General features: G+C 38.5%; 1 protein-coding gene and 1 long non-coding RNA gene across 2 annotated transcripts in view; one reads left to right on the forward strand and one right to left on the reverse strand.

Moving 5' to 3' along the window:
• Ar (androgen receptor) overlaps positions 1-24,865 on the forward strand; it is a 176,135-nt gene that overhangs the window by 96,374 nt on the left and 54,896 nt on the right. The window contains exon 2 of the mRNA XM_052170921.1: positions 4,994-5,145. Within this exon, the coding sequence (XP_052026881.1) occupies positions 4,994-5,145 (152 nt within the window). The remainder of the gene's footprint in view (positions 1-4,993; positions 5,146-24,865) is intronic.
• On the reverse strand, positions 1,440-20,011 carry LOC127675018 (uncharacterized). Its single transcript, XR_007975427.1, has 3 exons — positions 19,925-20,011; positions 5,160-5,379; positions 1,440-2,737 (listed from the first exon to the last, which is right to left on the reverse strand). It is a non-coding gene; the product is annotated as an uncharacterized LOC127675018 (long non-coding RNA).

Consider the following 24,865-nt stretch of genomic DNA (forward strand, 5'->3'; position numbering starts at 1 on the left):
GAAAAATCACAAAATATCATAGAAAGTAATATCATATAGAAAAAATAAATAAATGAGAAAATCACCTCATCTTCATGTATCAAAAGATTTAGTATTGTTGAGGTGTCAAGAATTCTTAATTAAGGAACACTCTAGCAAAATAGTGGCTTAGGAATGAGGAGAAAAAGAATTTGAAAGGATTGTTAACATGATCAAAACATAACATATCTATGTATGTAAATATTACAGTGAAACTATTCCCTTGCACAATGTATATTAATGATAATTTTAAAATCCTAACTGCTTTCTTAGCAGAAGTTGAAAACTGGTCCTAAAGTTCTTATTGAAATATAAAAATCCTAAAATGGACAAAACAATCTTCAGATTAAAAATAAAGAAAATCCAAAATTCTGACTGGAAACCCTTACTTCAAAACTTAAACTGAATGTTTAAGAAGAAAAAAAAATTTAAGGAAAATGAGATGGAGAAAATTGAGATAAGTTGTTGACAAGACCTCTCTCTCTCTTTCTCTCTCTCCTTCTCTTCTCTTCTCTCTTCTCTGTCCACCCAGTGTGTTATCTTCTTAATATTTTTTTGAGTTTGAAACTTTATGTATATGCAACAATTAAATAAAAGGCAAAAATTTCAAAGGAAATGTCAATCATATTGACATGAGATGGTCACATATATCAGAACGCTATTAAGAATCAGAAAATAAATTTCTACATTTATGGTTAATCAATTTTTAACAATGTTTACCCAAACTTCGGTTGTTGAAGGAATCTAACACAGGTCTGACTGGCTATAAAGCCATGCGCTCTCTCTCCTCTCTCTCTCTCTCTCTCTCTCTCTCTCTCTCTCTCTCTCTCTCTCTCTCTCTCTCTCTCTCTCTTTCTCTCTCTCTCTCTCTCCTCTCTTCTCCTCTGCTTCCCCCCACCCAACTCCGGAGCTAATAAGGAAACATTACTAGACCTAATAAGGAAAATTGGTATGAGACTTTTGGTTCCATAATCATTGGTGGCTTGCTAAAACGAGGCCAACGTTCAAAGTGCCTCAATGAATTGGTAACAAGAATATTTGGGAGCAAGAATGGAGAGAAGCAAATAAGAGAGGGAGGGAAGGATGGAGGGAGAGGGAGGAAAGGAGGGAGAAACAGCTAAGTTCTAAAGGCCATGTGTCCAACTTTCTTCAAGGTTGACTTGGTATTATCAGGCTGACAGCTTTTGGCAGTCCACTTCTATTTAATTAGCTGTGCATCTTTAAGTAAGCAATGTAAACTAGGGGAGTTGGGGAGGAAACATGATGCACTTGTTCTCAAAGCAAACTTTTATGCTTGCATACAGAGTGTTGTTTAGGAAGATATTAAATTTTTTTCAGGTTCTTATTTAATTATTATTATAGTCATAATAATAAAGAATATATGCCTAATGATAAAATGAATGAATACTCATGTGCTCCCATTATAGAACCCACAGTGGTATTAACACCATTACACTAAGACTGCTAGAATTCAAGGTCATGAAACGTTGGTCAGCTATGTTCATTGCCCTAAAATTCTACCTAACATGTGGTTGGTGTGTCATGATATTTCTTTCCTCTTCAGATCATCCCCTCCAGCAATACCTCAAAGCTTAACATTGTCCTAAATTTAGGATGTATTATTCTCTTAAATGTTAATAACATATACTCTTTAACAATAGTGTTGCTTTCTTTGGAAATTTATACATCAAAATTAAATGCATCCTCTAACAAGCTAGGCCTGTTAGACATTATTATGCCAGATTTACCTAGGAGGTTTCAGTCAGGGTCATTGCCGTTGATAGCTTGTAGCTTGTTGAATAAATATGCCAAAATTCATTTCTCTTTTCTCCTATCAGTAGATATTTGGCATTTCTGCTTCTATAAACAAAGCTCCTCTGAACATTCATGCATGTGCTTCCTGGTCACATGTACAAAAGTTTCACTGGAATATGAATCTTGGAAAAGAAACTGCAGCCAGAATTTCTGTTTTCATCGCCCAAAGTTTAGCCTATGAGTCAGAACTACAGCATGCCCTTGTTCACACAAAGAGAGTCAGGAGTGCTGCTGCTGTCCAAAACATTGTGAGAACTGAGTAGAGGAGAAAGGAGAAGGGAAAACGGAGAGGAGAAACGTGTCTAGTGAAACCTGCATTTACTTGGGCTTTTAATCAAAGTGAAGACTAGATTCTAAGAATCATCTTCATTAGTTTTGTTCTCCCCTACTTTCTTTTACTAATTTTTATGGTATCATTTTTTTAAGTACATGTCTATACAACAAGATGGTGATTGTTTTAACATTCTCTTAGGTATACATTTGATTAGATTATTTGAACTACAATGACTGTAAACATGTATATTTCTTTAACTTTGTAATTGATAATGCAATACCTACCCTCCTAACAAATGTGTGCAGTGTTATATTAACTGTAGATAGAATTTGTATCACACAGCTTTCAAATTTCTCTGGCTTAAGTGACTCACTAAAGAGCAATGCTTTTTCTTAAAGTCTTCTTTTAAAGAATAATTTATCTATTTTCTGTATTTTTCCACTTTGTTAACTTGACATGTAATTTGTACCTAAAAATATTATTAGTGTTTTCACTTACCTGTATGGACACTTTTATCTTTTATAAATAATCCTGTTGTTCGTCTGCTTTCATCTATGTAGCAGTCAAAATCATATTATTTCCTGTGGTATTTTACTTTTCTTGCCTCTTGAGTTTCTAGTAGATAGTGGGCTGCAAAGGGGAAAGAACATACATTAATTGTCTTCTGCTTCTTTCTGGACTCAAAATGGAGGCACAATATTTACCCAAGTGAATGATTTTAAGCAAAACAGTGAGTGATGTTCTTTGCACTTGGCTGACTTGTATATTTGAAATGGACTCCTTTCTTTAAAAACATGTGGCTCTGCTAGCCTTGGTTTGGTTTAATTTTTAGTTATGACATGAAAAGGTTTGTGAAAAAGAATAGGGGCCACCATTTTACTAACTTTTCATATTTATAGAACTAGCATTTGAAATTCTTTTATTTTTTTTATTTTTTCTTTCTTTCTTTTTTTCACTCAGGTCTTGAAGAAAGGTTAGTATTCCTGTCCTGAAGACTTATAAAATATAGTCTAAGTTTTCTTTGCTTGTACCTTGCCAGAGATGTTCATTTGAGTGGGAGGGAAAAGAACTGAATACTTTTCCGGTTTCTAGGGACTATACTAAGCATGAAAACAAAGAGCCATTAGTAAAAAGCAGAGGTGAATATTGAGAAGATATTAAGGAAAGGAAAACTATATTGAATTTAGAAAGAGATAAATGTGGCTTGGTATGAAATCATTTTAACCCTGTCCTTTATTATTCTTCCTTGTTTCCTCTGTTCAGTATTAATGAGAAAATAATTATGTTTTGTTTGGTTGTTAGGGTGTGATAAAACCTCTAAGCACAAGAAGTAAACTCTAGTTCTGGCTCATTTTTCTTCCTTCTTTGGTAGAGAAACACAGATAAATCATGGAAGTTGTAGTCCTATGGCTATGAGTGCAGACAATTGACGTCTTTGAAGCAGATAAACATAAGAAGTCACTTGTATTTTATTTAATTTTTGACATAGGACATGAAACAAAGACAAAATTTGATATTTGGTTAGCAAGAAGCATATTCTATTTGGACAAATGAAGTCATTACTAAAAGAGATAGAGAACTAACAACAGTGAGGAGTTTAGAATTGCTTTTCTGTCTCTTTACTTTCATATCTACCTGAAGAGTGTAGGCACAGATCTTGGATCTAAGCACATAGACTAGGTGACTTCTAAAGCACTAACCTCATCCAGGGAACCTACAAGTCTTGTAAAGGTTTTGACAGCATCCCTCACACTATTCAACAGTTCTGTGTATCGTTTCTTTTTTTTTTTCTTTTTTTTTATTCGATATATTTTTTATTTGCATTTCAAATGATGTCCCCTTTTCTAGCCCCCCACTCCCCGAAAGTCCCGTAAGTCCCCTTCTCTACCCCTGTCCTCCCACCCACCCCTTCCCACTTCCTCGTTCTGGTTTTGCCGAATACTGCTTCACTGAGTCTTTCCAGAACAAGGGGCCACTCTTCCTTTCTTCTTGTACCTCATTTGATGTGTAGATTATGTTTTGGGTATTCCAGTTTTCTAGGTTAATATCCACTTATTAGTGAGTGCATACCATGATTCACCTTTTGAGTCAGGGTTACCTCACTTAGTATGATGTTCTCTAGTATCATTTCTTAGGAAAAGTGTATGGTACAAGGATTCTGTTACATTTTTGTTACAGAACAGGGAAAGGGACAAGCCCATGTGATACTGAGAGGCTCAAGAAGGAAGCAAAGGAATTTATATAAAAGAACAATGAAAACCGGTATGATAATACTAATTTATCCCTTACTCGTATATTAATATCAAAAGTAACTGATTCATCAGATAAACATAAGTAAACATCAGTAAAGCCATCTGATTCATGTTGTCACAGCAATAACTCAGTACTACAGGTGACAATATTGCTGTTTTACAGGTAAGACTCCATGCTCCAAGAACTAAAATATATGAAAGTCTTCTGGTATTTGATACAGGTTGATCATAGTCCTCTCTTTGGAAGAAGTAAGATATAGAGTTAGGCTCATACCATTTCATGACTGTATGTGTTGTCATTAATGAATCACATTAAATTGATACCTTAACTTCAGGTTTCCAGTCATCTTCCTTCTCTTACAAATGCAGAGCCCATGAGATTGTCTGCTCCCTCAGAATTTGTTGAATTCCTTGGCAGGATTCAAAGTGTCCTGCCAGTACCATGGGAAACCTTACAAACACCACACTCAGAGAAGGTCTCAAGAGTTCAGCTTCATACTGATTCACTTGAGCAATCCATAGAATAGTGACTTATATGTACAGTGTCTCAGAAGACCATAGAGTTCTGATGGATTTCTGCCACCCACTGACATCTGCTGCTTTGTTCTGTGTGTGTGTGCGTATGTCTTTTCAGTTTGGACAGTACCAGGGACCACGTTTTACCCATCGACTATTACTTTCCACCCCAGAAGACCTGCCTGATCTGTGGAGATGAAGCTTCTGGCTGTCACTATGGAGCGCTCACTTGTGGCAGCTGCAAGGTCTTCTTCAAAAGAGCTGCTGAAGGTAAAATGTCTTACCTACTTCCTGATATTTTCCCCTGCTCTTTTGCCTCCCAGAGAAGGACAGTGACCTTCCAGGGCCCTCTGATAATCTAAGAGGCTGAGTCATTAGCAAGGACCCTCTCACAGTACAAAGAAGCACATGGTTGTATTTGCTGAGCTGTGTTGGTTGCCCTGGTTGTACGAGCAATGAAGGTGATGTAGATGGTCCCAGCTGGTACTTGGTGCTTGGTGGCTCCTAGGAATGAAAGCAAAATTAATGATTTGAAAAATTAAATTTCCTTCCTGCTTGTTTTCAACTCTGCTTCCTAGTGAGGAAAAAAAAAGCCTGTCCTTATTAGAGAGGTTAGAAGTGGAGAAACCCCAACTGAGTCTACAGGCTGTTTTCTGTAGAGAATATGAGGCTGTTCCTTAGCAAAAGCTTCCTGGCTTTACCCCCAGAAAAGGAAGTGTTCTCAGTGTTCAGCAGACCATCAGTGTCTGCACCTGCTCCCTCCTGCTTGCTGCCTCTTTGGGACCTCTCTTTGCAATAAGAACTCCAAGGTAGGGAAGAATCAGAGAGAAGCATTAGAGGATTGCCTTCAGGGCATGACAGTTGTTTCAGAATCCCAGTGTAACTTGCATTTTGTATCCAGCTAAGTGTGATGAAGCCTTTACTTGTTATCTGCACTAATTAGGATGTTTCTAACCTACATCATCTAGCAAAACTCCCATTCCAGTCCTTTAATGTAGTCCAGTGATCCCTCCCTTCTTAATCACTGGGTGGGGGTGGGGGGTGGGGTTAAACCTTCATTCATACACTCTACTAATTTTCCTCAGTCTGGTATTCCTTTTTCAAAGAGACAATGAAAAGCTGTCCCTACAGGGTCTACTGTGGCAGCAGACTCAGCTGTTTTTTTGTTTTTTTTTTTTTTTTTTTTTTTTTTTTTTGTTTGTTTGTTTTTTTTTTTTTTTGTCTTTTTTTTTTATTTGATATAATTTATTTACATTTCAAATGATTTCCCCTTTTCTAGCCCCCCCCCCACTCCCCGAAAGTCCCGTAAGCCCCCTTCTCTTCCCCTGTCCTCCCTCCCACCCCCTCCCAGTTCCCCGTTCTGGTTTTGCCAAATACTGTTTCACTGAGTCTTTCCAGAACCAGGGACCACTCCTGCTTTCTTCTTGTATCTCATTTGATGTGTGGATTATGTTTTGGGTATTCCAGTTTTCTAGGTTAATAACCACTTATTAGTGAGTGCATACCATGATTCACCTTTTGAGTCTGGGTTACCTCACTTAGTATGATGTTCTCTAGCTCCATCCATTTGCCTAAGAATTTCATGAATTCATTGTTTCTAATGGCTGAATAGTACTCCATTGTGTAGATATACCACATTTTTTGTATCCACTCTTCTGTTGAGGGATACCTGGGTTCTTTCCAGCATCTGGCAATTATAAATAGGGCTGCTATGAACATAGTAGAGCATGTATCCTTATTACATGGTGGGGAATCCTCTGGGTATATGCCCAGGAGTGGTATAGCAGGATCTTCTGGAAGTGAGGTGCCCAGTTTTCGGAGGAACCGCCAGACTGCTTTCCAGAGTGGTTGTACCAATTTGCAACCCCACCAGCAGTGGAGGAGTGTTCCTCTTTCTCCGCACCCTCTCCAACACCTGCTGTCTCCTGAATTTTTAATCTTAGCCATTCTGACTGGTGTAAGATGAAATCTTAGGGTTGTTTTGATTTGCATTTCCCTAATGACTAATGAAGTGGAGCATTTTTTAAGATGCTTCTCCGCCATCCGAAGTTCTTCAGGTGAGAATTCTTTGTTTAACTCTGTACCCCATTTTTTAATAGGGTTGTTCGGTTTTCTGGAGTCTAACTTCTTGAGTTCTTTATATATATTGGATATTAGCCCTCTATCTGATGTAGGATTGGTGAAGATCTTTTCCCAATTTGTTGGTTGCCGATCTGTCCTCTTGACGGTGTCCTTTGCCTTACAGAAACTCTGTAACCTTATGAGGTCCCATTTGTCAATTCTTGCTCTTAGAGCATACGCTATTGGTGTTCTGTTCAGAAACTTTCTCCCTGTACCGATGTCCTCAAGGGTCTTCCCCAGTTTCTTTTCTATTAGCTTCAGAGTGTCTGGCTTTATGTGGAGGTCCTTGATCCATTTGGATTTGAGCTTAGTACAAGGAGACAAGGATGGATCAATTCGCATTCTTCTGCATGCTGACCTCCAGTTGAACCAGCACCATTTGTTGAAAAGGCTATCTTTTTTCCATTGGATGTTTTCAGCCTCTTTGTCGAGGATCAAGTGGCCATAGGTGTGTGGGTTCATTTCTGGATCTTCAATCCTGTTCCATTGATCCTCCTGCCTGTCACTGTACCAATACCATGCAGTTTTTAACACTATTGCTCTGTAGTATTGCTTGAGGTCAGGGATACTGATTCCCCCAGATTTTCTTTTGTTGCTGAGAATAGTTTTAGCTATCCTGGGTTTTTTGTTGTTCCAGATGAATTTGATAATTGCTCTTTCTAACTCTGTGAAGAATTGAGTTGGGATTTTGATGGGTATTGCATTGAATCTGTATAGTGCTTTAGGCAAAATGGCCATTTTAACTATATTGATTCTACCGATCCATGAGCATGGGAGGTTTTCCCATTTTTTGAGGTCTTCTTCCATTTCCTTCTTCAGAGTCTTGAAGTTCTTGCCATACAGATCTTTCGCATGTTTGGTAAGAGTCACCCCAAGATACTTTATACTGTTTGTGGCTATTGTGAAGGGGGTCATTTCCCTAATTTCTTTCTCAGCCTGCTTATCCTTTGAGTATAGGAAGGCCACTGATTTGCTTGAGTTGATTTTGTAACCTGCCACTTTGCTGAAGTTGTTTATCAGCTGTAGGAGCTCTCTAGTGGAGTTCTTTGGGTCACTTAGGTAGACGATCATGTCGTCTGCAAATAATGATAGTTTGACTTCCTCCTTTCCAATTTGTATCCCTTTGACCTCCTTATGTTGTCGAATTGCCCGAGCTAGTACCTCAAGTACAATATTGAAAAGATAAGGAGAAAGGGGGCAGCCTTGTCTGGTCCCTGATTTCAGTGGGATTGCTTCAAGTTTCTCTCCGTTTAGTTTGATGCTGGCTACCGGTTTGCTGTATATTGCTTTTACTATGTTTAGGTATGGGCCTTGAATTCCTGTTCTCTCCAAGACTTTAAGCATGAAAGGATGCTGAATTTTGTCAAATGCTTTTTCAGCATCCAATGAAATGACCATATGATTTTGTTCTTTGAGTTTGTTTATGTAGTGGATTGTATTGATGGATTTCCGTATATTGAACCAACCCTGCATTCCCGGGATAAAGCCTACTTGATCATGGTGGATGATCGTTTTGATGTGTTCTTGGATTCGGTTGGCAAGAATTTTGTTGAGTATTTTTGCATCGATGTTCATAAGGGAAATTGGTCTGAAGTTCTCTTTCTTTGTTGGATCTTTGTGTGGCTTTGGTATCAGCGTAATTGTGGCTTCGTAGAAGGAATTGGGTAGTGTTCCTTCTGTTTCTATTTTGTGGAATAGTTTGAAGAGTATTGGTGTTAACTCTTCTTTGAAGGTCTGGTAGAATTCTGCACTGAAACCATCTGGTCCTGTGCTTTTTTTGGTTGGAAGACTTTCTATGACTCCTTCTATTTCTTTAGGCTTTATGGGACTGTTTAGATGGTCTAGTTGGTCCTGATTTAATTTTGGTATTTGGTATCTGTCAAGGAAATTGTCCATTTCCTCCAGATTCTCCAGTTGTGTTGAGTACAGGCTCTTGTAGTAGGATCTGATGATTTTTTGGATTTCCTCAGTTTCCGTTGTTATGTCTCCCTTTTCATTTCTAAGTTTGTTAATTTGGATACTTTCTCTGTGCCCTTTGGTCAGTCTGGCTAAGGGTTTATCTATCTTGTTGATTTTCTCAAAGAACCAGCTCCTAGTTTTGTTGATTTTTTGTATGGTTCTCTTTGTTTCTACTTGATTGATTTCGGCCCTGAGTTTGATGATTTCCTGCCTTCTACTCCTCCTGGGTGAAATAGCTTCTTTTTGTTCTAGGGCTTTCAGGTGTGTCATTAAGTTGGTAATGTATGCTCTCTCCATTTTCTTTTTGGAGGCACTCAGGGCTATGAGTTTTCCTCTTAGCACTGCTTTCATTGTGTCCCATAGATTTGGGTATGTTGTGTTTTCATTTTCATTGTGTTCTAAAAAGTCTTTAATTTCTTTCTTTATTTCTTCCTTGACCAAGGTGTCATTGAGTAGAGTATTGTTCAATCTCCACGTGTTTGTGGGTTTTCTGTTGTTTCTGTTGCTATTGAAGACCACTTTTATTCCATAGTGATCAGATAGGAGGCATGGGATTAGTTCTATCTTTTTATATTTGTTGAGGTCTGTCTTGTGACCAATTATATGGTCGATTTTGGAGAAGGTACCATGAGGTGCTGAAAAAAAGGTATATTCTTTTGTTTTAGGATAGAATGTTCTATATATATCAGTTAAATCTAATTGGTCCAAAGCTTCAATTAGTTTCATTGTGTCCTTGTTTAGTTTCTGTTTTCCTGATCGGTCCATTGAGGAAAGTGCAGTGTTGAAGTCACCAACAATTATTGTGTTAGGTGCAATGTGTGCTTTGAGTTTTAATAAAGTTTCTTTTATGAAAGAGGGTGCCCTTGCATTTGGAGCATAGATGTTCAGGATTGAGAGTTCTTCTTGTTGTATTTTTCCTTTGACCAGCAAGAAGTGTCCCTCAGAGTCTCTTTTGATGACTTTGGGTTGAAAGTCAATTTTATCTGATATTAAAATGGCTACTCCAGCTTGTTTCCTGAGACCATTTGCTTGTAAAATTGTCTTCCAGCCTTTTACTCTAAGGTAGTGTTTGTCTTTGACCCTTAGGTGTGTTTCCTGTAAGCAGCAAAATGTAGGGTCCTGTTTACGTATCCAGTCAGTTAGTCTGTGTCTTTTTATTGGGGCATTGAGTCCATTGATGTTAAGAGATATTAAGGAATAGTGATTGTTACTTCCTATCATTTTTGACGTTATTTTTTAAATTTGATTGCTTAACTTATTTGGGTTTGATGAAAGGTTACTATCTTGCTTTTTTCAGGGTGGAGTTTCCCTCCTTGTATTGGTGTTGTCCTCCTATTATCCTTTTTAGGGCTGGGTTTGTGGATAGATATTGGGTGAACTTGGTTTTGTCGTGAAATATCTTAGTTTCTCCATCTATGGTGATTGAGAGTTTTGCTGGATATAGTAGTTTTGGTTGGCATTTGTGTTCTCTTAGAGTCTGCATGAGATCTGCCCAGGACCTTCTAGCCTTCATAGTCTCAGGTGAAAAGTCTGCTGTGATTCTGATAGGTCTTCCTTTATATGTTACTTGGCCTTTTTCTCTTACTGCCTTTAGTATTCTTTCTTTGTTTAGAACATTTGGTGTTTTGATTATTATGTGACGGGAAGTATTTCTGTTCTGGTCCAGTCTGTTTGGAGTTCTGTAGGCTTCTTGTATATTCATGGGCATCTCTCTCTTTAGGTTAGGGAAGTTTTCTTCCATAATTTTATTGAAGATATTTGCTGGCCCTTTAAGTTGTAAATCTTCACTCTCATCTATGCCTATAATCCTTAGGTTTGGTCTTCTCATTGTGTCCTGGATTTCCTGGATATTTTGGGTTACAAGCTTTTTGCACTTTGCATTTTCTTTAACTGTTGAGTCCATGGTTTCTATGGAATCTTCAGCATCTGAGATTCTTTCTTCTATCTCTTGTATTCTGTTGTTGATATTTGCATCTCTGTCCCCTGATTTCTTCCCAAGGCTTTCTATCTCCAAAGTTGTCTCCCTTTGAGTTTTCTTAGTTGTTTCTACTTCTGATTTTAGATCCTGGATGGTTTTGCTTAGCTCCTTCCCTTGCATGTTTGTGTTTTCCTGTAATTCTTTAAGAGATTTTTGTGTTTCCTCTTTCATGAGCTCAGCCTGTTGACCAAAGTTCTCCTGTATTTCTTTAAGAGATTTTTGTGTTTCGTCTTTCATGACCTCAGCCTGTTGAGCAAAGTTCTCCTGTATTTCTTTAAGTGTTTTTTGCATTTCCTCCTTGTTGGCTTTTGTATTCTCCTGGATTTCTTTCAATGATTTTTGTGTTTCCCTTGCAAGGGCTTCTAACTTTTGATCCATTTTCTCCTCAATGACCTTCATGTGTTCCTGTACCAGCATCATGACCAGTGATTTTAAATCCAAATCTTGTTTTACTGGTGTGATGGGGTATCCAGGACTTGCTGGTAGAGGAGAATTTGGTTCAGATGTTGCCATATTGCCTTGATTTCTGTTAGTGACGTTTCTGCGTTTGCCTTTTGCCATCTAGCTCTCACTGGTGTTACTTGGTCTTGTCAGTGCTGGGCTCACCAGTGCAAGCTGCCCCTTCCCCGTTGGCCTCTGGTGCACAGCTTACACTCTGCACTGCCTATAGACAGGGTGCTGTTTTCCAGGCTGTTCAGATCCCAAAGCAGGCACCTGAAGGCTCCCGCTGGGGCCCGCAGGATTTATCGGAGCACACCGACTTTTCCCAGCTGGCCGCCCGGAAGCCCCCACTAGCCTCTTGAGGGACCTGGAGATGTGGCGGCCACCCAGGCTGATCTGAAGCGGAGAGATTTGAGCTGGGGGCTTCTGCCTGAGGCCTTGCCCCAGATTGTGTCTGTGGACCAGGTGGAACCCGTGTGCACCCCCAGGGAGCTCCGAAGGTGAATGTTGCTGTGACCTCCCCTGTGCTCCGCTCACTCCGCTGGGCAGCCGATTTCCCCAACCGGGCTGGCGCACACTAGGTTAGCCTTGTCGCCTGGGCCCTGAGTCCAGGCAAACGCCTGGGAGGCCAAGGTCCGAGCAAAGTTCCCCTAGGGCTATGTCTGTTATTTGGGTCCGCCAGGTGACCCGGATGGCGGGCGTGCGCGTCCGCGCTCCGCGAAAGCACCGGGAGAGTCTGTTGTGCTAATAACCTCCTGGGCTGGTTGACACACAGATGGCCCACCAAGCCGCCCAGTTCTTGGGGTTAGTCCTGTGCCTTTTGGGGCCTAGACCCCCGTTTTGTTAGCCTCAGGCTACGCTTGTTAGCAGTCTCTGCCCTCCCGAGCACTCTGGCTCCTGTAGGCAAAATGGCGGCGCGTGCACTGGCCGGGGCAAAAAAAAAAAAAAACTCCTGGCTGGGTTGGCGCCCCGATGGCCACTCGAACAGCCCAGGGCCTGGGTGCAGGCCAACGCCCGTCTGGCTCAGACCCCTGCGGTGTTGGGCCTAGGATTATGTTTGTGTACCTCAGTCTGACCGATCTCTGGAGCCCGGGATCAAGATGGCGGTGAGTCTCTCCTGACTGGCGGGCAGCCGAGTTCTGAAGTGGCTTCCGTGCAGCGAAAGGCTCCGCAGAACCGCAGTTGCTTGCCGCCCGGCTGGTCAGCGAAGGTCAGTGGTCGTGGGCGCAGGGCCTAACTGGACCCTGTGTCGCCTTGGTTCCACTGCTGATGGCCCTTCAGCTGGAGCAGCCACTCTGTTTTTTTGTTTTGTTTTGTTTTTTGAGACAGGGTTTCTCTGTGCAGCCCTGGCTGTACTGGAACTCTGTAGACCACCAGGTCGGCCTCGAACTCAGAAATCTGCCTGCCTCTGCCTCCCAAGTGCTGGGATTACTGGTGCGCACCACCACTGCCCGGCCAGACTCAGTTTTAAATACTACTTTGCAACCCTACCCTGGTCTCTGGCTTCCCACAAAGGGGAGCTTCCTGCCAGTGAGATTTTCCTTCTTTCTACCTGGTCAGGAAGAGTTTAAGTCAGAACCAAAACAGACAGCCCTTTCTCATGCAAAAGAAGCATCTGAAAAGAAATCCATTTCCTGAGAAATATACTCAGCATGACAGAAGCACAAGGGAATACTTGTCCTCACTGACAGCCAATCTAGCAATGATTTTAATGTCTGCATTTTAGTAGGTGCGAGAAATACATTCAAAACACAAAGCTACCCTTTCCTTCCAAATCCCCAAGGTACTGGGAGGCAACCAGCACTTGATATTACTGAAAATGAGCTATGTGTTTCACCTTTACTCTCAAATGGCCCATTGCTGCTGTCCATAGTAGACTAGCATGAGATCCAAGGCTCTAAGGCAGAAGCCTAGACCTTTAGAAAAAGTCTTAAAGCAGTGCCTTTCTTTCTTAGCAGTATTTATGAAAGAACTATCAGAAATGGAAGTGAAAACGTGTTCCAGGGACTTCAGATCACCCCAGCTTTTCCAATGAACAGCCCTTGCTTCCTAACACCCTGTCACAGGTGATCCTGTTCTCACAGCAGGGAAAGAAGCAGAGTAGCATTCAAAAGCTAATCCAAAGCAGCAGGCTCCGCATTACAGTGGTAGCCATACCAGAAGGAAAATGAGTTCAAATTACCAGATTAGATCATGGCCAGTGTGCCACCATAGGATCTTAGAAATCTAGGTGACTAAGTGGTTGCTTTTATAAAACAAGAGAAATGATCACCGATGCGGTCAAAGGGAAGAGTTGTCAGTCATACTATCCTATCCTACATGGCACTTTTCTGGAGAATTTAGAACTAAAAGAAGAAGGCAGAAGGTCAGCTACCAGGGCTGCATGGAAGGATCTCTACCATCATGTAGATTCTAGACTATTTGAAAACATGACAGACAAGGAATGTGGGCACCAGGGGACCATTCAGTATTCAGAACGCAGAAATCCAGCAAGGTCTACACATGATTCAAATCCTAGAGTTATATTTAAGTTCCTGAAACTCAGTAATACTTTAAGAAAATTAAGATCACTAAAGGGTATTTATTTTGTTTTAAACATCATACAAGTTTATTTCACAGTTTTTCCATAACACAAATTAAAGACAGTGCAATTGCTTAAAGAATGTGGTTTGCACAGCAGAAGTTTATGCATGAAAGAACATCCTGACTAAAGAATATGCTCCATGTAAAAATTCAGGCATGGAACAAACTGGCTACATTATTTTATGTAATTTTATCTCATTTTGTATTCATATATGCATATATGATATGTACATATATATACATATATGCACATAGTCACATATACACATATACATATATACATGTATGTGAGTCCATTTAGTGTTGGTCATAAGGATATATAGTTAAGAATGACCACTTGGGGGCTGCAAAGCATGGTGGTACATGCCTTTTTCCTAATACTTGTGACACAGAGTTTGAGGTCAGCCTTATTTACATAGTAAGGTCTGGAACAGCCTTACTGTAGACTGTCTCATATGTAGACTGTCTCATAAATACCAAAAAGAAAAAAAATGGCAACTTGAGGTTGGATAATCTATTTCCCTGCTCTAACTCTTCTTTTATTCCTGCTAATTTCTTTCAAATTTATGACTTCTTCCTTTTGAATGATTATTGGTATATACATACATAAACATATACATACAATACACATACACACATATAGATGTGTCTATATAAATCCAACTTATTGAGTTCAATTAGTGTTGCTTATTTGTATATGTGCTTATAACTAACCACATAAAACTGAATAACATATCAGGAACTTTGTCTCAGAGAAAAACAAAAATGTCACTATTGTACCTTTGGGAAAATTTTTCTGTACTGATCATTATTTTCATTCAGAGTCTTTACAGCTGAGTAGGACTGCTGCTTGATTTTCTCACTTGGAGGCTTGCATAGCTCCTTTAAATACTATTAGAGTCCTCAAAAAAAGAGGCTTCCAGACCACTATCAACTCAATTACTCCAAGCCTTACTAAGGACTTGCCTTCAACATCTGGGAGGCAGCCAAGGGCAATGACAATAGCCTATATTATTTAATCAACTTCTCTGACCCACAACATGAAAGAGGGGTTCCCATGTTACATTGAGGATTTTGTTAGATAATTTATGGTACCTCTGGATGTCTTATAGAGTAAACAATCTCAACTGTTTGGTTACTTTGGAATGTGGGCCCTAGGTTTCAATTATCAGTCTTTTGAGAGATAGAAAAAGATATTTTAGGGCAAACAAAATAAGACAAAAAGTTAGTACTATCACAATACTCAGGAAGCAGAGCTGAGTTAGTGTATTTGCAATTTTGAGGCTAGCTTGATCTACACAGTGAGTTCTAGGCCAGTCAAGAATACCTACTGAGGTATTCTTTATTTAAAACAGATAATAATAATAACAATAACAATAACAATAATAATAATAATCTATAGCTGGTGTTTCTTTTCTTCCCTGTAAAAGATAGATGCTTTGGGTTTACTAGCATCAACTCTATTTGAAAGCAGGAGAATATATTATTACCCACAAAGAATATATATTGATTTTTTTAATATTTTAATATGTATCTATACTGTCTATTTGGAAGCATTGCAATTTGAAATTTTACCTGTCTTAGAGAAAATATAGTTACAAACATTTCTCTTACTCATTCGCTATTAATTAAATATGACTGAGTATTTAGCACATTGACTGTCACATTATACACATTTGTCAAAGATCTCTGGTCTGGGCACAGGTACAAGAGTTAAAAGCCTGACATGTCAGACAAAAATTCATTTCTAGCTTTGGTGGTTTATAAAGCGTGATGTTTTCAAGCTGTCACTGGCAGGGGGCTCTGCACAGAGTTGATTGTAATCTGGCCAGGTTTTCTTGTTGGAAAGGAAAAGAAGGGATAGCCCCCACAGTTTCTTGTAGCTGTTAATACTAAAGGGTAAGTGAGATTTGGGCTGAGCGGGGAAGGCTGTGTATATTCTTGAAAGAAGAATAGGTCCTGGAGGCTAAATCACTAATTTGAAAAAGAGTGAAATAGCAGAGGTCATGTGGGTATGAATGTGGGAATGGATATGTTTGGGAATGGCCAATGAGTTTGAAATAGGTGGAAGAGAAAATGTATTTGTAGGTGGCTAAGGTAACTGGGAAAGTGACCGGGAAGGAAAATTAACTACTATCTTATGAAACCAGGAAATCAAAGAAAGGTGGCGCCTTTATATTGGTTCAAAGGACTTAGCTGGGTAATAAGAAATTTCCCTCTTTAGGCTTTAGTTTTCTGTTTGTAGAATAAATATATTTTATAAATGTCCTTCCAGAGGCTGGAGAGATGGTTCAAGTTATATGAGAACGAATTTCTTTGCCAAAGACATGAGTTCAGTTCCTAACACAAATATATAGTGACCCACTACTGCCTGTAACTCCAGTTCCAGGATTTCTGGAAGGTTCCAGAACCTTCTTGACTCCCTGGGTGCCTTCATTCATCTATAACTACTTTCTGCCCCACACACCCCCACACATACATGCATACATACATACATACATACATACATACATACACATAAGTAAAAATAAAATCAGATTTTAAATAAATAAATGTCTTCCCAGCTTAGAATTTTGTGACAATTCTATAACTTTAAACACCCCTATTGTTTCAGCAAACACAGATGCATTTTATACCTGTATGTGCTTGGAGTTTGACTTTGTAGCAGATGGTAAATGCTAGACCTAGATCAATAAAAACTCAATCTTCGAACAGGGCTAGAAAGAGCTGAGAATGCATGTGGAAAGGCTGGGTTAACATCAAGGACTGAGATTGTCTTTGTGACCATGAATGACTAACTTCCTTTCTTTTCCATTTGCTCATGTGGAAAATCAGGCTATGAATCCCCATCTCTATTATCATGTTTCAAAGAGGGTTAATTAATTCATTATGCACATTATGGACTTGAGAATTTACTATTTTTCAGACATTTTCTAGTAAAACATTTGAGACTGCACATCCATTTGTTTTGTACACATGGTGCACTGTTTGGTACACATCATAAAATTGAAACTGTAGTTTACATTCTGAACTCAAAGAATTACACCATCCTCACTGATGTTTACAATAGGTCCCAATTTAGTTTCCTTGGCAAATTTTATATAAGTATGGCTTTGATTTTCTCTCCCACCCCAGGTTTTTGTGAGGGAAAAAATATAAGTGAACCTTTATTGAACTCGTTCTGTCCTTTAAATCCACTTTCCCACCTCAACTCATGTGGAATTGAATGTTACCTCATTTTGAGTTTTATAGCAAGTTTTTGGTGTATGATAGTGTCCACTTCACTCCCTGACTCTTTGAGTCATGTTTCCCAGGCGCAAATTAATTCAACTAGAAACATCAGCTTGTAGATTCAACAAAGACTTGATCAGGTATTTTGGGCCCAAAAGGTGACTGATCCTGACTTCATGAGTCCCAGAGATCATCCTATAAAGCTCTGATCATCTTTTTATCTCCCTTTAACTTAAATGTTACTGTCAGATGAGATTCTAGATGGGAGGCAGATAAACTTTTTCTATAAAAGGACAGGTAATAAATATTTTAAGCCATGCAGGTAACCTGGCCTCCATCTCAGCTATTCAGCCTTGCCTTTGTAGACCATCTAAAAACTAATGGGTGTAGCTGGATTCCAATAAAATTTTATGGGCACTAAAATTTGAACTTCACTTAATTTTCACATGCCATTAAGTATTATTTTTCTTTTGGTGTTGTAAACCCATAAAAAAAAAAAAAAAGAAATCCTCAACTCTTACCCTCACAAAGATAGGTTTGGCCTGTGGGAGGCAGTTTGTTGACTTTTGGTTCAGGTGGTCTCTCTTGTACTTGCAAATGTGTACAATAAATTTTACTCATCCCTAGCCTCCTGATACCTATGTAGCAATCTAGAGCACATCACAGTTACAAATTATTCCCAGTTGTTGAAATTTTATAGAATACCTAGTATAGTGGCTTCTTGTGCTTTATTATTAAACAGGAGAAAAATAAGCTTAGAAATTCTAGATGGGGATTTTTTTAATGAGCTGTTATATCACTCAATCTTAAAAGATCCTCAGAGGAAAACTTTTTAAAAATTTACACATTTGTCTAAACTTTATAACCTTTTAGATAATTATGACACATAGATAGATGATAGATAATACATAGATACACAGATATATAGATACATAGATGCATAGATACATAGATAAATACATAGATGTAGATACACATACACATCATATACATATATATGTTTTGCAGTATGTACCCCAAATGGTACACAGAAAGGGCTTTAAGAAATATCTGGTACCAAATATTATGTTTAAAAATCTATCTGACAAAAGTAAAGCCTGAGTGGCCATCTGAGTTATGGATCTGTCTTATATTACTCCAGGAAGCCCTGACTTTACAACTAGTCTGGCTTAATTTTGATTTTCCTATTAATAAGATTAACTACAGGCTTGTCAGATAAATAATTTTGCTATGATACTTATTTTAATTGGTACCCACTAAGTCTCTATCAGTGCTAAATTTGTAGCCCATGCAAAGAATTTGCCACTGATGCTTTACAGTAGCTTATAGATGCTTAGTTATAGATTGTTCCTTTTAAGTAGTTATTAGTGAGAAATTACCCATAGCACTTATACCATTAATCAATTATCTATAGTGTTTACGCTAAATTTGCTGCTTGCAAGATTTCTTGTATCTATTACCGCTTTCTCTCATATCTAACTGATTTCTCAGTCCTCTGTCATAAGCACTTATATGCTTATGAGTGTACTGTAGACAGCTTTTTCAATCCCTCAGGAGAATCTCCTCCTGGTGATTGTCAATATGTGGTTCTTTTTCATAGTTTGTTTCCACTGCAAGGTAAGTGTCTCTTCAGACATAGTAGTTATGTCTGTCGTCTTTGAGATCTAGTTCCATAACAAGAAACATAGATAACCGACCTCTGCAAGAAGTCATCATGACTTCACGATAATGAATATGTGTGAACATTTTGAAACCTGTTATTTGGTGTTCATGTTCCCTCTCTGTCCATTCTTAGAAATGAAACTGTTCTGAGCCTACCAGAGAGAGCCATGATCTTTGATAACTGAAAAGTCTATGAAAAAAGAACTAAAGTTAAGGAATTAATAACCCAAGTATGGTGGTGGCTCATGCCTATAATTTGATTTTCCTATTAATAAGATTAACTACCGGCTTATCGAATAAATAATTTTGCTGTGGTACTTATTTAATTGGTACCCACTAAGTCTCTGTCAGTGCCAAATTTGTGGCCCATGCAAAGAATTTGCCACTGACTAAAAGTCAGACTAGTTGTAAAGTCAGTTTTCCGGATGGCAGAGGCAGGAAAGTTGAAGCAACAAGTTGAACAGCCACGTGTAGGTTACATTGTAAGTTTCAGATCAACCTAGCCTATTTAACAAAACACTAACTAGAAAACTGGGAAGAGCAAACAAATCTTTCTGAAGTAGACAAGGAATAGGGTTCTTACTCCTTTCATATCTATCTGTGCTGTGATAATTAATGCCCTCTAGTAAATTCATAACACCTCCTGGTGAGACTAGTATCAGTCTCTATGGCTCTCCTCATAAGAGTAGACCTAATTCTAAATATACTCAGGCATACAGTCAGTGTTTGCCAAATACTTACTGCATATAAATAAAAAGCTCAAATACGCAAGCCACAAAGCCTGTTTTCCTCATTTGAGAAGCTGGAATTTGAATTTTGGTCTGCCTGAACCTAAGTCAGCATTCACTTTTACACACCAAACCTTCCCCACAGTTATTTAAATATACTGAACCAATGAGGAAAATAATGCCATGTCTAAAGAAACAACCAAAGCAGCCATGAGAAGGTCAAAGACAGTCTGGTAAAACTGAAAGAAGTGAGGAAAGACAAGAGTATTGTAGAAAGAAAACAAACAGCTACCAAGTAGTTCGGGTATCACAGTGGAGACTGCCTTCCTAAGAAAGTGCCCCAAACCTGAAACAGCTGGTATATCATCAGCGATTCTCTTCATTAGAAGGAACATGTGGACCATCATCTTTCTACCATCTCATACTTCAGAAGTCAGAGTTCTGCTTCTTCTGAAACCAAGATGGGTAGATCTTAAGTCACTCTTATCATACAACCACAAAACAGGAAGCACAGTTTACCATCTGTGCTCATGTGAACTTTTAATCTTCATCACATGGCTAAGAGAAGAGCTCAGAGACAGGATGTATGTATATAATAGACACATGGATCCTTGGCCCTTTTGTTGGTGCTGTCACAGAGGAACACACTGCTACCTTTTCAATAGGTCTAGGCAAAAAATGAAATCCATTTTTCCTCCTAATTTATGTCAGGAAACACACAACATTCTTTTTTAGGAAGCTAAAAAGAAAAAAGAAAAGCAAGAAAGAAAACAGGGGTAAAGTTTTGATTTTTCTTTCTCAGTCTTTCAATTTTTTTTTCTTCTTTCCTCTCTTGGACATCTCATTGTGTGAGTGGACTTCGTTTTACTGTGTTATCTGAATTAGGAAGCTGGAAACCAGACACCTCTAACAGTTTCTTAAATTAGACAAGCACATTCCTACAGATCACAAACAGGCTCAAGTTTGTTTGTTTGTTTGTTTTTTAAGAGAGAATTCTTAAGAGGTTTACAGTGCTTAGCATCACGGCAATTTTAAGTGCTTTCCTAGTAGATCTGAAGAAAGAGAACCTAGAATTATAAGCAATCTAGTCAAACTGTTGATCTATATGTGGATGATAACACTGAGACCCACAAAGAGGAAGTGATATTTTTTGGTTCATTTAACATCTAATTAATGGCATCAATGTTTCTTGACTGAGATGTTCTCTTGTCTCACAGCTGCTCAGCAGAAACATGAAGATTTTTACCTTGGAATGCCTAGGAACAATGTGAGGCAGCCTTGTAAGCACTCAGCACAACTTCTAGCTTCTAGAAGACATTTGGTCCCTCTTAACACCCTCTGCTTCAAGCATATTTTAATGTTTTTTTTTATTTATTCTTTGAGAATTTCATACAGTAGGTTTTGCTTATTTTCTTTCCCCTCCTCAACTCCTCCGAGATTCTTCTCCATCTCTCTACCCACCCAAATTCATGTTCTTTATTTTTCTTAAAGAAAAACTATGAATTCCAATATGTGCTAGTCAAATCTGCCATCTTTGTAAAGGTTGTAAAACAACCCTGGAGGTTTGTTGTTGCTCTCAATTACAGCTAAGGGAGATAAGACACAGAAGAGTTATGTAACTGTAGATCTTCCTACATAACCAGAGAATGGATGATGATGATGGTCTGTGGTAAGAGGGATTTGTAAGATATCTCTTGAAGTGAGTGCCAATTTGTACTAGATCTGGGTAGATGTGTGAACATTTTAGGGAGATTTTTCAATGCTTTCTTATGATTCTCAGTGGATGCAGAACCCATGAAAGATTTCAGAATCCTGGTCGAATTTTTGATAAAGACTTCATAAATCCATAAGAGAGTATCCAAACAACAGTAACTTCCAACACTGCCCTTTGGATGACTGATTTTTCCCCATGTTCATGTATTTAGGTGTTGTTTCTACTGTAGTTAGGTATAGAAGGCATTAGTATAAGACATACAAGAAAAGAACACAAACTATTTTGGGGGCACTCAATACATTAGATGCTTTCCAGACAACAACCCTGGAAGTTTGTTGTTGCTCTCAATTACAGCTCAGGGAGCTAAGACACAGAAGAGTTAATTTGTCCAGAATCATAATATAGTTAATCACTGTGAACATAATGTGTCACATATTTATCATTACAATGGCAAGGTCAGTACTGTCCTAGAATTAAGTGAAAATTTATTTGAGAAGACAGTATATGAAAAAAAAAGTTATTTTGCTTGTAAAGTTTCAGAAGATGTCACAAGAGAGGTGACAATCTCAGACCTTAAAATGATGCACAAGGATTTTCCAGGTACAATGAGGTAGGAAAATAACTTCAAAAGGAGGGGAAAGTCTGAGCTAAGCTAATGTGTTATGTGAGGGCAAGGTTTGTTTGGGGGAATATTGAGGCTAGAGGTCATCCTGTGGAATCTCACCAGCTGCAGCAAGGTTCTTGAGAAGTCTTGCGTTGACCTTTTGTGCCTGGCTTCTTCCCCATAGCTGCCCCAGTTTAGACTCATATCTAGGTAGAGAAACAAAATGCAATGTAAGAGAACCAGATGGGGCTCTGGCTCTGCCACTAGCTTATGTGTGGTCTTCGATGTAACTTGTCTCTTGGTACATCAAAACCCCCATCTGATGCATAAATGGTTATACTGAATGATTTAAAGCATTTTAACAGATAAATATGATATTAATATCTATTCCTATATGAAACAATTAGTTTTTAAGCAATGATTTGATGCATTATATTATATTTTTAATTTTTTAGGTATTTTATGTGTTTCTGTGTCTACTGATACACTTTGCCTGAACCATCCATGGGAACTAGGCAGACGAAGGTCAAATTTCAGCTTTAAATGGAATAGATATATGACCTTGAAGAACTTACTTTCTGTGTGCCTCTCTGAAGTCAATAATATCCCATGAGACTACTTAAAGTATCGAATAATGTGTAATACAGTTTCTATTTCCCAGTAAGTTTTGGTTCTTGTAGAATAAATATTAATCATTGAGTTACATACACTTAAGGTCTTCCTGGGCTAGACAGGAAACAAAGGTAGAATGTGGTAACAGTGCTAATCCTCAGGGTAAAGGAAATGGAGGATGTATAAAATTCCCAGACAACTACTTATCTTCAGTATTGCTTAATTAATTATCAGACAGCCACTAGAGGTTATAAGGTAAATACTAAGGGTCAGTCTCCAATTCCCAGGCTTTTGACTTTAAGGTGTTTGTGCCTAACCCCCCCCCCTCTCTCCATGGTATGTGCATGCATGCGCGCGCGCGCGCGTGTGTGTGTGTGTGTGTGTGTGTGTGTGTATCCCCTGCAGGGTATGTCTGGCCTACCCCAAAATTTTCAAGTTTCAAGCTACAGGCCAGGAGAAAAACTAACAAAGGTCATAAATTATCCTACATATTCTTTAGCCATTGGTTTCCCTTGTCCATTCAGAGGCATGTCTGGAAGTATACTGAGGCCAGATTCAATAGAAATCTGAGCCAACACCTGTGCAAATAATTTTCAGGCTTCTTCATCCTGAAGCCAGATGAGTATTTTTTTTTTAAGTAAGCCAGATTATCTTTTATCTGGGGTGCCATCTCTTACATTCCTCATGTTTTAGTTTTCTTGAATGTATTTTGTTGCTGCTGTTGTTGTTATCGCAATATTGCTTTGTTCTTTAAAGCAAGATGAGGGCAGTTCTTTTAAAAAGGGTAATACCTTGACATAGCCTATGACTCTACTGTGTCTAAAATGAGTATCTAGTAATATATCAAATTCATACTGTTACCATTGATTAGCTTTATATCTCACTCCCTCTTTTTTGGGGGAAGATGGAAAAAGGGATACATAAGACAAGAAAGAGCAAAAGACACCACAGAGGAGGCTACAAGTATGGGTTAAAAATAGCAAAGGGGTTAAGTAGAGATGAGGAGAAAGAGATTCTATTATAATTTACCTTGTTCAAAAATGTCATAATAGTATCTAGCACGTGCATGCTAATTTTAAAAGCTAAAACAAAATGCTGCAATTAAGATACATTATGTAAGCAAAGTTACTTTTACAATAAGTATAAGAAATTAAAAATAAAAAAGTTAAAACAAAGGCAATGAGTGCATATCATATAAGAACAAATATTACATTCTGATCTTATTTTCTGATCTGGTTCACTCCCTGTGCCCTTGAGAACCCAAGAGTGAGCTGATGCTTACTACTTATGGTTCACTAGCTCTGAAGCTGAACTTCAGAATACAAATAGAGTTGGCCCTTCATATGCTCTTATGGCTTAAACCTGCTAAGTCACACTATGTTGTATGACCTCTTCTCCTGTATCATTAGTGTGCAGATTCCTTGACTTCCTGGATACTCCTCTACAGACCATATCATTTTTAAAGGCATTATTTCTTACTTTTGTTATTTGACAAGAACTAAGCATAAACTGTATAGACAGCTTATCATTCTATAGAGACAAAGACAATGTAGAAAACACGTTTTATAAATGATTTTTGGGGAATGATTTTACTGCTGACTTAGGGAGGCCTACAGAGACGTTACAATATCCAACTACTTGTGAACTCCTCGGATGTAGGGCTCAAAAATTTAATTTGAGATATTAATCCAATTAATACCAATTGATACCAATGTCTTATAATTTATGTTGATGTTAAAATGCATTTTATATACCCAGCCTTCCAAATGTCCAAACTTATCAGCATGGGCCACTATAGCATATCAGTGATTTACTCTTAGTCAAATGGCAGTATGTTTCTAGGTTACCAGCGATGTCACTTTAGAAATACTAGTATGAATTACATACAGGTAAGTCTATTAAAAAGTATCAAAAACTAAGAAAAATAGACTGAAATTTAGTAGGAAAAAGTGGTCAGCATATAGATTCCTAGACTCTAAGCCCTTGGCCCCAGCTAAATGGAACTCCAGACACTGGGCATTTGGGTTCTTATATCCAGGAAGAGAAGACTAGGCAGAGGTAAGCAGATTTCACTGTTTTGTTTTGTTTTTTATTAAGCATGTATTGTTTTATGTCCTGCGTGGGCAGAGAGATGAGTGTAAGTCAGCTCCCTTATCAGGAAGTCTCCAGACCATAGGGTATACTTTCAAAACTTTGCTGCAGATTTAACATTTCACAAGGCATCTAACCACAGCAAAGACAATATTATTGGGTATTTTAGAGTTACCATTGCTGCGATGAAACACCATAACCAAAGCAACTTGGGGCAGAAAGGATTTATCCAGCGTATACTTCCATATTAATGTCCAGCAGTGAAA

Source organism: Apodemus sylvaticus, chromosome X (assembly GCF_947179515.1).
Source record: "Apodemus sylvaticus chromosome X, mApoSyl1.1, whole genome shotgun sequence".
NCBI lineage: Eukaryota > Metazoa > Chordata > Mammalia > Rodentia > Muridae > Apodemus > Apodemus sylvaticus.